General features: G+C 38.0%; 1 protein-coding gene across 1 annotated transcript in view; it reads left to right on the top strand.

Annotated features, from left to right (window-relative positions):
* The window catches only part of DOCK11 (dedicator of cytokinesis 11), a 197,325-nt gene that overhangs the window by 85,364 nt on the left and 97,152 nt on the right, over window positions 1–14,809 (top strand). The window contains exon 30 of the mRNA XM_018558995.1: window positions 3,027–3,138. Coding sequence (XP_018414497.1) covers window positions 3,027–3,138 — 112 coding nt within the window. The remainder of the gene's footprint in view (window positions 1–3,026; window positions 3,139–14,809) is intronic.

Genomic DNA, 14,809 nt, shown 5'->3' with positions numbered 1-14,809 from the left:
TTATATTTGCACATGGAAACCACCTTTCACTTGGATTTTTTAAGCATTGGACACTGATTTTGACGTTTTAAACATTGTTCGTTTATTTATTCCATCTGAATGAATTTTAGTGGTTTTAATTGATTTTTGTATTTTGGTTAGACTGGTTATATCTATACTTGTTTATGAAGCTAGTCCTGTTTTATACTTTTATATTAGCTTCCATACTGACCTCGCCAGAATCAATTATAGCTTATTCTTTTGCTCATACAGCTACCTTTAGCGCTTTGTTTCTTTTGATCATACTAGGTTCCACCTTTTTCAGAGCAGCTTGGGGTATAACTATTCACATTTATTCACATTTATTCACATTTATTCTTACTTTATTAATTTAATTAATTTAATTTATTACTAAATTTTATTTTTCCAGAAGCGCAGATTTATTTGTTTACAAATTTGAGAAAACCCCTCTATATGTTAGGTGTTTCCATTCACGCAACATGACAAAAAATATTGGTATAAAAAATATTTTTTACCTTTTAGATGTTGCAGCAGGCAACATTCACAAAGATCTGTCCTTATGGAAAGGCGCAGGACTGAAATTTGAGGATTGTGTTTCTGTCCTCAATTTCAATAACATACAATGGAGAAGCCAGGACTGTAATCCTTTAACTTTTTGTTAGGACAGCCAGTGTTGAGATTTACTTTTCAAACTATAATGAACAAACCCCTCACCCCTCACAACCCCTCCTCACATTACAAGGAAGGAGAAGCAAGTAAAAATGTTAAATCTAAAGAAGCCAAGAAACCCTAACCCAAGTAAAAACAATTTAAACTACAAGTGTTCTTAAATATTTTTGAAGCGTATGCTATGTGAATGGGAACATATACCACATATAAAATATGAGTTATGCCAATTTGGCTGGGAAAGTGGAAATACACTATAAAGTACATCTCTGCAATGCATGTACATTTTCCTGTGTTTTACCCCTTTATAGACCCTGCAAGTACAGAAAAATACCCATTTGATCTGCTGAAAATGCTCTCCGCTCGTAAGGCCTAGTGTGGGCTGACAACACACAGCATTTTTGTAGACTGAGTGTTGTCAGCACTCCCAGTTGTCTTTTAATAAATTACTCAGACTCACCCTCGAGTCTATACTACAAAACAGACACTGATCATTCTGTAGTCCATGATAACAACTAAAGGGCCTCTCTGAGATAAGCCAGGAAGTCCTCACAGAGCATGGGATAACTTGGAATATCTGACAAGATCAACAGGTATTGTTTGCACTTATCTAACAGATATAATTAAATGCTTATAATGATATATTCAAAAGACCTACAGGTAGCAAATCAGAAAGGTTCATTGTTAAGGTTTACATTCATGAAGAAATTAGCAGTTATACCCCCAAATACCAGGCTTCAAGAGAGGCTTTCTTCATATCTGACTAGCCACTGCCACTTCCTTCAATAGTCCACACCCAACTTATAGCAATAAAATAACTAAACAATAATTATTGAGCAATTTGTAGTATAATAAAATTCTAATAAAAGATTCTTAGTTGTAGAATGGCCTGCCATTTTATGTTACATTTTTCTCAAAAAAGATAATTAAAATTATAGTTTAATTTCTAATTCCTGTGATTTTTTTTTTTTAAATTTGATTCCATACAAATGATCATATATTCGCTACATACAGACATGTGAATATTTTCACAAATATTCTGCTGTGGATCCCCAGTGAAATTACAATTCTTTAAAAATGTGTAGGGTTTTCTTTTACACTACACATTCAATGTTAGCATAGCTTTGGGTCTTGATAGATCATCTTTTGAGTTCTGTTGTATAATTGCTTACATGTAAATTTTAATAAAATAGTAAACTACTAAACACCAGTGCAAACAAGGTACCTAGATGTACTTTTACATAACCTTTAAAATCTGTAGCTCCCAGGCAGGCTCATCAGGGGTCACTATTTGCATAGCTGAGTGCTTTACAATTCAGAACTGAAGGGACACTCAGTTCAACAGGTTAAGCTAAGCATACATTTACTTTTTTACCCTTGCTTCTTTCAAAACAGAACACTTTAGATTATCATGCTGCAAATATTGATTTGTATTACAAGTTCAGACTATCTACTTTTCTTCTATAGTACAGTGTTTGCTTTTTCTATGGTCAGTTACAATCAAATATTGGAACAGTTTCTGTATAAACATTTTATAATAGCCAGTAGCTGAATGTTGTTCTAATGATCAACATATTTAAAGTACCATGGCATCATCACTTCAAAAGAGTACGGACTTGATTTTATATATCGTTTTACTCGTTGTAACCTCATATTTTATATTTCATTTAAAAAATGGGTATTTTGTTGTGTTTTGGGGCATTTAATTAAATTTTTCACTAAGTATTGGGGTTTAAAAAGGAGTTGCGCTAATATTGCGCAACATAAAAATTTGCAACTACCACCATTTTATTCTATAGGGTCTTGGCATTCAGAAAATATATAATGTTGGGGGGTTTAAGTAATTTTCAGGCCTAAAAGTTGGAATATAACATGGGTACAAAAAATGAAAAAAAGGCCTCAGTCATGAAGGGGTTAAACGATGTTACTTGTACAAAATATATGATATTTCTTCTTGTCACACAAGAAAAATGAATCGTATAAGCTATATCCACTGAAAAATTACATTTTAAATTCTTCTGTCTCTCAGACAGCTTCTTGTATTTCCCAGCTTTGTTCCCCATAGCAATACTATTATAAGTACCGTATATTGTGCTGTTGCCTGAAGAATGAGATGGAATTGCATAATTTATATTCATCTAGAAACTGTTTGAAAAAGTGTAAACTCTTGGCAGCAAAGGGAACATATGAAATATAAACTAAAGGTAAAATGAGTGGACTTTGTTATCAGCTCGTTTACAATGTTCCACTAGCAGTTTACAGTAGCTGTACTTATACTGTTGCCTGAAACATCTGGAGTTTTGCTGTAGGCCCAAACCAAATGCCATGTAACCTACTTTTCTTTTTTCCTTTCTTTGTAGATATTAAGTGAATACAAATTTGAGTTTCTACAAACCATCTGCAATCATGAGCACTTCATTCCTTTAAATCTGCCAATGACATTCGCCAAACCCAAGCTACAGAGAGTGCAAGGTAAAATACAGACTTGTCTCCATAATGCTTTTACCGAATGCAGCTTTATTTCAAGCCAATACCTTTAAATAAGCATAGAAACAAACAAAATGAGTTGCTTTCGCCCAGTTGTAATGGCAGATCAGCGTCCCCAAATGACCTCGGGATGCTGAACTGTCATTAAACAATAACAACTGGGCGGAGCCTAGTTGTTGTTCTTTGGCCGGATTATTTATTTATTTTTATTAGGGCTGCGGAAATGAATGATTAATTTCTCGATTAATTGTTAAATTTTTGATCAATTAAAATAATTTTGATCAAAAATGAAAACACTCACCTCTCCGCCGGCTTCCGGGAATCCTGTCGAAGATCCGGTGACGTCACGGACATCGACGTCACCGGACTCCTCCCCCCTTCCCCAAGTGGCTCCGTTGGCTAACGAAGGTAAGGGGGAGGAGTCCGATGACGTCGATGTCCGTGATGGCTAATGAATGGAAGGGGGAGGAGTCAGGTGATGTTGATGTTCGTGACGTCACCGGACTCCTCCCCCCTTCCCTTCGTTAGCCGACGGAGCCACTTGGGCTGGTGAGTACTTGTTCTGCACGAGCGCCAGCCAAGGCATTGGCCTATACACATACAGCACAGCAATGAAGTAATAAAATGAACTAGGATCACACTAATCCAGCACGTTATTATTCTGAGTTGCCCCACCCAAGCGGCTGCCATATTGAGTGGGGCACGTGAGATTAATATCATGCTGGATTAGTGTGATCCTAGTTCATTTTATTACTTCATTGCTGTGCTGTGTGTAAGCCAATGTAAATGGATCTGTATGTGCGTCAAAATTAATCGATTAATCGATTAAAGAAAATTTCTAATAATCGAACATGAAAATTTTAATCATTACCAGCCCTAATTTTTATTTATTTTTACACTTTAAATTTTTTAAAAAACATTTCAACCTTTTTTTTCCAAACTATTTTCATTGATTTTCTATTCTGCTCGGTACCACAGAGCCAAAAAGTCGAGCCGAATTCTGCTCAGCATTCACTATTCATTCACTGCCGTTCAACCCCTTTGTGAATAAGGGCGAACGGCAGCGAGTGAGCTGCCAGAGCTTCGGGTCAGCTGATCCAGATGTTGGATCGGCTGAGTCAAAGTCCTTCTGCACTTCGGCCAGCCGAAGTGCAGCCAAAGGCAGGCGATGTATGGCTGAAATCAGCCGTACTGAGTCGGAGTGAATAGCCGGACGTAGTTCGGCTCACGTCACTTCGGCTGGGTAATTCACTCGGCTGCTTTGTGAATAACCCCCTAAAAATTATTAATTGACCTAACACTAATTAAATAATTAATTAATGTGTCTCAATGTAAACACTAACCTATTATATAACCTTGTAAAACCAAATATATCTCATTATTTTTTAATCACTTTTTTATATAATTGTATTTATTTATTTATTTTGACTTTGCAAGTAACACAAATCCCTTCTTTCTTCACAACTGCTATAAGTGAAAAGAAAGGCGATTACGAATGAAAGCAGGTAACTGGTTAACTATGGTGATCATGTGACCAGCCACTCAGGCAATAAACCTACTACCTGGGAGCTTCATGGGAAAAAAAAACTTTTATTACTATTTTCATACAATTGGGACCTGCCTGGCAGGAGGTTAATTCACAGTAGGGTCACAAATGTATTAAACTAACCACCCAGACTTTTTTTAATGCGCGTCTTCCATCCTGTCATGCTAGCAAGAAAGAATCACCTACTGGGGTTTTTCGCCGTTTTACGGATGCACGCAATTTGTAACCTGGGCATGTCGGGTATCGTTTTACTCGTTGTAACCTCATATTTTATATTTCATTTAAAAAATGGGTATTTTGTTGTGTTTTGGGGCATTTAATTAAATTTTTCACTAAGTATTGGGGTTTAAAAAGGAGTTGCGCTAATATTGCGCAACATAAAAATTTGCAACTACCACCATTTTATTCTATAGGGTCTTGGCATTCAGAAAATATATAATGTTGGGGGGTTTAAGTAATTTTCAGGCCTAAAAGTTGGAATATAACATGGGTACAAAAAATGAAAAAAAGGCCTCAGTCATGAAGGGGTTAAACGATGTTACTTGTACAAAATATATGATATTTCTTCTTGTCACACAAGAAAAATGAATCGTATAAGCTATATCCACTGAAAAATTACATTTTAAATTCTTCTGTCTCTCAGACAGCTTCTTGTATTTCCCAGCTTTGTTCCCCATAGCAATACTATTATAAGTACCGTATATTGTGCTGTTGCCTGAAGAATGAGATGGAATTGCATAATTTATATTCATCTAGAAACTGTTTGAAAAAGTGTAAACTCTTGGCAGCAAAGGGAACATATGAAATATAAACTAAAGGTAAAATGAGTGGACTTTGTTATCAGCTCGTTTACAATGTTCCACTAGCAGTTTACAGTAGCTGTACTTATACTGTTGCCTGAAACATCTGGAGTTTTGCTGTAGGCCCAAACCAAATGCCATGTAACCTACTTTTCTTTTTTCCTTTCTTTGTAGATATTAAGTGAATACAAATTTGAGTTTCTACAAACCATCTGCAATCATGAGCACTTCATTCCTTTAAATCTGCCAATGACATTCGCCAAACCCAAGCTACAGAGAGTGCAAGGTAAAATACAGACTTGTCTCCATAATGCTTTTACCGAATGCAGCTTTATTTCAAGCCAATACCTTTAAATAAGCATAGAAACAAACAAAATGAGTTGCTTTCGCCCAGTTGTAATGGCAGATCAGCGTCCCCAAATGACCTCGGGATGCTGAACTGTCATTAAACAATAACAACTGGGCGGAGCCTAGTTGTTGTTCTTTGGCCGGATTATTTATTTATTTTTATTAGGGCTGCGGAAATGAATGATTAATTTCTCGATTAATTGTTAAATTTTTGATCAATTAAAATAATTTTGATCAAAAATGAAAACACTCACCTCTCCGCCGGCTTCCGGGAATCCTGTCGAAGATCCGGTGACGTCACGGACATCGACGTCACCGGACTCCTCCCCCCTTCCCCAAGTGGCTCCGTTGGCTAACGAAGGTAAGGGGGAGGAGTCCGATGACGTCGATGTCCGTGATGGCTAATGAATGGAAGGGGGAGGAGTCAGGTGATGTTGATGTTCGTGACGTCACCGGACTCCTCCCCCCTTCCCTTCGTTAGCCGACGGAGCCACTTGGGCTGGTGAGTACTTGTTCTGCACGAGCGCCAGCCAAGGCATTGGCCTATACACATACAGCACAGCAATGAAGTAATAAAATGAACTAGGATCACACTAATCCAGCACGTTATTATTCTGAGTTGCCCCACCCAAGCGGCTGCCATATTGAGTGGGGCACGTGAGATTAATATCATGCTGGATTAGTGTGATCCTAGTTCATTTTATTACTTCATTGCTGTGCTGTGTGTAAGCCAATGTAAATGGATCTGTATGTGCGTCAAAATTAATCGATTAATCGATTAAAGAAAATTTCTAATAATCGAACATGAAAATTTTAATCATTACCAGCCCTAATTTTTATTTATTTTTACACTTTAAATTTTTTAAAAAACATTTCAACCTTTTTTTTCCAAACTATTTTCATTGATTTTCTATTCTGCTCGGTACCACAGAGCCAAAAAGTCGAGCCGAATTCTGCTCAGCATTCACTATTCATTCACTGCCGTTCAACCCCTTTGTGAATAAGGGCGAACGGCAGCGAGTGAGCTGCCAGAGCTTCGGGTCAGCTGATCCAGATGTTGGATCGGCTGAGTCAAAGTCCTTCTGCACTTCGGCCAGCCGAAGTGCAGCCAAAGGCAGGCGATGTATGGCTGAAATCAGCCGTACTGAGTCGGAGTGAATAGCCGGACGTAGTTCGGCTCACGTCACTTCGGCTGGGTAATTCACTCGGCTGCTTTGTGAATAACCCCCTAAAAATTATTAATTGACCTAACACTAATTAAATAATTAATTAATGTGTCTCAATGTAAACACTAACCTATTATATAACCTTGTAAAACCAAATATATCTCATTATTTTTTAATCACTTTTTTATATAATTGTATTTATTTATTTATTTTGACTTTGCAAGTAACACAAATCCCTTCTTTCTTCACAACTGCTATAAGTGAAAAGAAAGGCGATTACGAATGAAAGCAGGTAACTGGTTAACTATGGTGATCATGTGACCAGCCACTCAGGCAATAAACCTACTACCTGGGAGCTTCATGGGAAAAAAAAACTTTTATTACTATTTTCATACAATTGGGACCTGCCTGGCAGGAGGTTAATTCACAGTAGGGTCACAAATGTATTAAACTAACCACCCAGACTTTTTTTAATGCGCGTCTTCCATCCTGTCATGCTAGCAAGAAAGAATCACCACATACTCCTAATACCATGTGCTGAATCAATCTTTATGACTGTTAGAGGGAAGGGCACCCGATCACCAGGAAGTGTTTTTTTTCCCCCACACACATTATGGGGCATCTTTATAAAGCAGTAAATGTGACTTTCATGAAACTTCACTGGCTTTGAATCAGTCACTGTCATTTAACACATGCACCTGGAAGATTTACTTGCAGTGAATGTTTGGTGAACAGGGGCTTCCCTATAATGTGGATGCCTCAGGTGGAATCTTATTGGATCACGTGGAGCTCTTAGCAAACTGCGACACTCTGGCCCGGCATCCTGGCCAGCTCACTGATGTCAGTGGTTGCCAGGAGCTGAGTGGGACACTCTGACTGGCATCCCGCCTAGCTCCTGGCAACCAGTGACGCCAGTGAGCTGGACGGGACGCGGGATAGAGGTACTGTGTTATGTTACAAGTTTAGATTCAGCGCTGCTTTGCAAAGCTTTTTCTTCAAATATTTACATGAATGAAAGTGTGTTTTCAGAAAGCAGTGTGCACAGTTCTTCACATAAAATGTATGAATACTGAGTTTTGGTTGCTCTGCTGGCAGATTTGATGGCAGTATTTATTATAACCCTTTGAACTCACTTTGTTCAGCTGGTATGCGGTTTACAAACTTCTCCACTTTTTAAAGGCTTGTCATAGCCATTGCATAGTCTAGTAATTTGTAAATCTCTCATCTACTGTAATGAACATCACTCCTTTTGGCTGCCACAAGAAAAAATATGTAAGCTAGACATCATTCATAACAATAAAGTAACCACATTATCTACCAGAACATTTTTTTTTAAATGTTTGCACACATGTTAAAATCTGAATTTTTCAGCTAGAAAACTACTTTAAACCCCCAAACAACGGTATATTTTCTGAAAGTAGAGGCCCTGCAGAATAAAAAAAAATGCTAGTTTCAATCACTTTAGTACCGGATGTTTATGTAGTACTAAAGTGGTTAAAGCCCCCAGTATTTCAATCCATTGGACACAAAATTGCTTTCTGAACCCCTAAATAAAATATTTCGATTTATTTTTATATTTTACCTGATCTCTGTTTGTGGTGGTATAATCTTTTAAAAGATGTTTCTCACACTTTGCAAGGTTGATATGATGAAAAATACATAATTACAGGTTATTTTTAGTGCACACCTGTAGCAAGGGATGTCTGACAGTAAGGCCTCATTCACACGGCCATACAATACGCTGTGTATATATGCACGTACGCGTGTATTGTCCCATATGCAGCATATGAAAATAAATGGCTCCATTCACATAGCTGCATATGGAGCCGTATATTTGCGCTCATATTTGATGCTCAAAAACAGAATGAACCCGAGATGCGTCCGGGCAACGTATCTTTTTGCGTATTTTACGCACGGAAGCGCATATGCGCGTGTATATGCACGTACGCCTGTACATTTCATAAAAATTTCTATTATGAATGATGCATTCTGGGATTGCATATAGTGCACGCATATACGCAATATACAACTTTGCTCTTGCGTTGTGTGTGGATGAGGCCTTTAGCATATTAGAACAATCAGAACAATCATTAGATGCAGTGAAGCTACGAACACAAATTAACATTTCCTCCTTTCTGTCCTTAAAGAAAATTAGTGGCTTTGATTTACTAATAGGGAGGATTTACATTTTTCAGTCCACTTGTGTTGTTTTTCCCAATATATGGCTGGAGCTGGGGATGTCTTCCTGTTCTCTACCTCCACATCATGTATGCTCCCACAATCGAAGTGTACATGTTTATGGAAAGCTGTTTCATAAGACACATCTCTATATTACCTGCATGTGTGACCTCTCTTTAGTCAATGGTTGGGTGAATGCATACCTACCTGTATTTATTTACTGTTTATTCATGGATATGTGCAGTGTGCTTTCAGTTAGTTTGCATCTATATAAACAATATATTGTTCTCCGTGTAGAGCATACAGTATTACAGTTCAGTTCTGCACAGCAATTTGTAAATTGAGTACATTTGTAATGAGGCAATACTTAGAGGAATGACGTTCAAAGTTGGCAGCCACCACCATCAGTTTTCATTGACCTTAGTAAACTGTACTGTATTGCTCTGCACTTTCCCAATGACCTTTATATACAATTTCAACGTATACTTTGTTTACGGAAGCATGCATGTTCTTAGCTATGGAGAAAATAGATGGACCTTAGCCAAAAGTGAGAACAGTGGTGATCAGCTTAAATGTTTTTATTATGGTGAATCACTGTTGTCCTTTCCAACCACTGGTGTCTGGTGCCATCACCTGCTGCCCATTGATGTGACACTGGCCTCATATCTATTGGTAACCTTGTGCTAGGTCTCCCTCTAATTAGCTCCCGTAATGTTGCTAGGGACTGAAGCATATGTACATAGTTTATGAAGTCTGATTCTATGTGCTGATACTTGTACCTCTTCTTTTCACAACGCAACTAGATCTGTTATCATACGCTGTGGAGCGGTTTGGCTCTGTAGGTAGGTTGGCTTGGTAGACTTTATTTGCTTGTAGAAATCAGAGCTGCTAACATACACTTGCCAATCCATGTGCTTCCGACTAATGTCACTAACAGCAGACGCACAAGCCCAGCCTTTATTACTAATATAATTAACTGGTAATTATTGGATGATTGCTGATCCCTGGTCAGTCATAGTATAAACACCAAACATATGTCTACTGGAATGTGAAAGAAGAAAAGGGAAAAAAGTGATCTGAACAGATTTTCACTTTTTAAAAACAAGTTGTCTAGAAATTACATATTTGGGGAAATAAGTAAATCCATACCGATTCCCATTGCCCTGATAATACAAACACAGTATGGTTAGATATTCTTACCAATGATAAGAATATGGTAAGAACCTTTGCTAGAAGTGATGTAGCTTTATCAGCCAAAGCAGACAGATATTCCAACACTACATATAATGTCTGTGTTGCATTTTTTCATGCATTTTATGTGTGGTAGTACTTGATGCAAACCACATCATCAGTGCAGCAAGCAGAATCTGGAATTCAAAGTCAACCTGCAGCCAAATTTTTGTTTTTTCTGATAATGTGGGGAACGGTAAAAACCTGTGTCAGGTTTTCACTCTGCATTGAGAAAGGGATCCTGCAAGGTCCCAAAATGTTGGCTTTTGATACCTGTTACTCAATATGAATGATGTACAAGATTATTTCTATACTAATGTGTACTGGTGAAGAACCTTATTTCCCTATGTTTTCATTGCTGACTGTGTCCCTGTTAGGGAGATTTCCTTAGCTACGCTAAAATGTAGCTACTGTCTCATGTGACTGGTTAAAAAATACATTCAGATGATTTATGATGATGGTGATATTGCAATCTAATTGATTCAGGACATTGACACTAATGTCTAAGATCTCTGCAGCACTCATTGCATATATTCTGCCTTTAAACCATAAGGAATACATGTGGGGAGATTTAACCTGACTACCTGTCCCAATGACCACACAAGAGGTGAGGGAGCAGGTACCAATAAAATGCTAGCAACATTTCTAATCCCATTCCACTAAAAAAAAAACAATATAAAAAATAAGCAATATATGTGCTTTCTCTATCTCATTGAAGAGATTCCTTAATTTCCCATGATGGTGACCCCACAGCAGGTTAGGAGAAGTATCCCTATTGGGGACAAATTCAGCAAAATGTTGACTAAGATTAATTAAACCTTCCCCCCTCTATATAAATATTTTTTTAAAAAGTGTTGGTTGTGGATGGAGTTTGAAAACTCATGGATGTGAGTTGTGCCTAAATCCTTTAGTTATAAATATGTTGGTGACTAGGAGCACCTAGAGTACACATGGTGATTCTGGAACATAGAGAATGTCCTGTGGGCCTTTAGTTGCCACATGTGACTTTATGTCTATCGTCACCTTTATGCAATCTGTATATGTGTATGTCTACCTGTATATGTTTTACTAACAAATACTACCAGACATCCCTGACTAGCAGATCTCTGGTTGTTCCTGTTGGGACATTTGCAGTTTTGTGTGATTTTGGGAGCCATTGATTCCTGAATAGGATGCTATGCTTCTGTTATTTTTTTTGTGTTTTAGTAGATCCACAGCAAGGGTTTTGTAGGCTTAAAATATATTTGTACTTAAGGAGCAAACTTGCAAAATGCACTTACTGTCATCTTGACCTTTCAATCTGTCTGTGGTTAAGAAAGTTTCCTCTCTTTTTATTGTATTTTTTCTCTCTGATTATTTGCTCCACTATGAGTATCTTCGCATTATCTTTGGTCGACCTCACATTTCTACTCTAGCTCGACACACAAGCACTATATGCTAATAAAGGTGTAGCTTCAGGTAAAGATGCTTACAGTCATTCTGGATGGGAGTTTTGGCTGAGTGAGCAGTAAAAATTAAGTCAACATTCAACTTTAGCTTGGTTCAATAGCTGAACAGTTCAAGCACTTAATTTTAAAAACATATACTTTGGGAGCTTCAGACATGCATGACAGACATCAGCATTTGACATGTAGTCTCCTTATGTACAAGCTGTTTCTGTAACCTGTTGTGCAATCATAATCCTATTGCTTTGGAGTCCTGTAAGGTTTGACTGAGTTCTTCATTACCGATATTCATAGCCATGCAAAACCATGTTATATGTACAGGATCTTTATAATATCATCTATTGTGTCTCCTGTTAGGAAATGTGGCACCACATTAGTCCATAATGAATGCTGTGGTTAGATATTTTATCCCTTCTGTGTATGATGCTACATTGTGGGGGCTCTTGTCTACCGATGGCTTCCTGTGCCATACAATGTAAAACTAATGATTGTGTGCCTTGCAGCACCTTGCTCCTCCACTCTATCTGCTCTTCTCCCTCTTCCTTTCATTCATTCATTCATCCACCCTTCCATCCATTCTTCACAGCAGTGCGTACGGCTGCAGTTCTACCACCTTTTTTGCATTCTTGATCTGTACAGTTTGTACATAACATGATATAAAGCTGGCATTCACCTTGACCTGGCAATACATTTTTGCCCCCGAGTACACATTTGTTTTTCATTCATCTTGGGCTTAGGTTTGAGGCATATAATTTAGATGAAAAGAAAGACGGAATTCAGTAAATTAAAGGTTAGCTGCTTTTTGCTAATCAGTGTTACAATAATGACATTTGGAATCTAGTTGGTGTGGCCAAAATTTAACTTCTTTTCCTATTGAGACAGATTATGAAATCTGGAAGAAAAATACATGTTTTGCTAGGCTCTGGCTTGTTTAAATGTGGAAAACACATACTTTTTATTTCCAGAGATTTTATAAATGAGTCACAGTCAGGTGTATTTAATATGGTAGCAAATGTGCTGTTGCTATAAACAGCTGATTACAATTTAGTTTGCTACAGTCAGAGCAATGAAAGATGGATTCCGCTTTGTCGAATATAGAAATCCAAATATGGTTTCTCTCATGCTTGTCCGCTCACAGTGGTTACTTATTGCTGATTCAGCGATGATGATGATGATATATCCATGAGGTGTTCAAGTGTGATGCAAATGCAGTATACTTCAAAGCCTTTTGGTTTAAAGAAAAAAAAAACTCTATAAGCAAGGCTCATTGATACATGTGGGGAGCAAAGCCTGGCCCATGTAGTCCGATTCAATAGAAGACCCCTGTCCACCACCAAAAGCACCTACAATGGGCATGTGAGCATTAGACGTGGAGCATGGTGCAATGAAAGAATGTGGCCTGGTCTGATGAATCATGTTTTCCTTTACATTATATGGATGACTGGGTGCGTGGGTGACCTGGGGAAGAGATGGCATTGCGTACCTGGGGAAGAGATGGCACCAGGATGCATGGTGGGAAGAAGGCAAATTGTCAGAGGCAGTGTGATTCTTTGGCCAGTATTCTGCTGGGAAACCTTGGGTCCTGCCATTCATGTAGATGTTACTTTGACATGTACCACCCAGCACCCCTTCATGGAAACGGTATTTCCTGATGGCAGTTGCCTCTTTCAGCAAGATAATGCACCCTGCCACACTGCAAAAATGGTTCATGAATGGCTTAAGGAACACAACAACAAGTTTGAGGTGTTGACTTGGACTCCAAATTCTCCAGATCTCAAACTAATTGAGCGATAACACAGCACACCTTCAGAATAGGGGTACTTGCCTGTACTGGTCAGGGCTTTTTTGGCAGCAAAAGGGGGGACATATTCAATTTTAGGTGAATAGAGATAAAGTTATGGCTGATTGGTTTATGCTTAGATGTTTGCTCTTAGAAGCACTCTTTCATATATTTGTCTTTAGAAGGCTCTATCCCTGTCTTCCAGTTGCCCTCTTGTGTTGTATTCCTGTCACATGCACTTCAAGTGGAGATTATGGGGTCGATTTACGAAAGGCAAATAAGTTGTTCAGTTTGCAAGGGGATTTTCACTTAGCTTAGTGAATAAGGTGAAGCTCTGCTTACTTCCATCACCCAATCACCTGCAAGGAAAATTACTGTATTTTATAGTTTCCTTGCACTTGATTTTATATTCTTTGCAGAATGAAAGTTCACCACATTCGCTATGCAAGGACAAATTCTCTGACAAAGTGAACAGCCTATTTGCCTTTAGTAAATAAATCCCAGTAAGTTGTCATACCAATGCACATTGCTGAGGCATGTCCCATCTATTTCATTATCAAGAAACCTTATCTTGTCAAGGTAGAGGCTGCATATCAGCAGCATTGTGGTGCAAACAGTGAGGAAACAGTATGATTGAAAAGAGAAAAAAAAAACAGGACATTTGCTTATGGTACAATCCTGTTAGGGATTACAACTGTTTTTCTGTAGACATAGTGGTGTCACTTTCTCACCCACAGCTTTCTGACTAGAGAATGAAAGTAATCAACTCAATTTTCGCTTGGCATGGCCCCTGCTAGCATGTGTATATGCAGTAGAGTCAGATAATGTGCTAGTGCTGTCCCTTCCTCCCCCCGTGCTATTGTGTAATGAATAACAGGAGGATAATATCAAGATAGATTTGGGCACTTATGCTGTATATAAATTACACCTAAATATTTTTTTAAGGAATAGGAATACACAACTGTGTTAAATAGAACTTTTGTGTATCCGCCTGGACTACATTTTTAAACTCCCAAAAGAGAATCTTGTTAAGCAGCTGATGGCTAAAGCACAACTTTTTCTAACAATTTTTACAATATAAAGTAGGGAGAAAAAATAGTCAGCTTTGTAAATTATATTTATTTCCTGTCTTTTTCATTTTGGGTTGCAAAAACTGTTAAGGA

The sequence above is a fragment of the Nanorana parkeri genome, unplaced genomic scaffold, assembly GCF_000935625.1.
Source record: "Nanorana parkeri isolate BGI_ZX_2015 unplaced genomic scaffold, ASM93562v1 scaffold373, whole genome shotgun sequence".
NCBI lineage: Eukaryota > Metazoa > Chordata > Amphibia > Anura > Dicroglossidae > Nanorana > Nanorana parkeri.
Note: the sequence above shows the minus strand (reverse complement) of the source record. Positions and strands in the feature narration are given on the sequence as shown.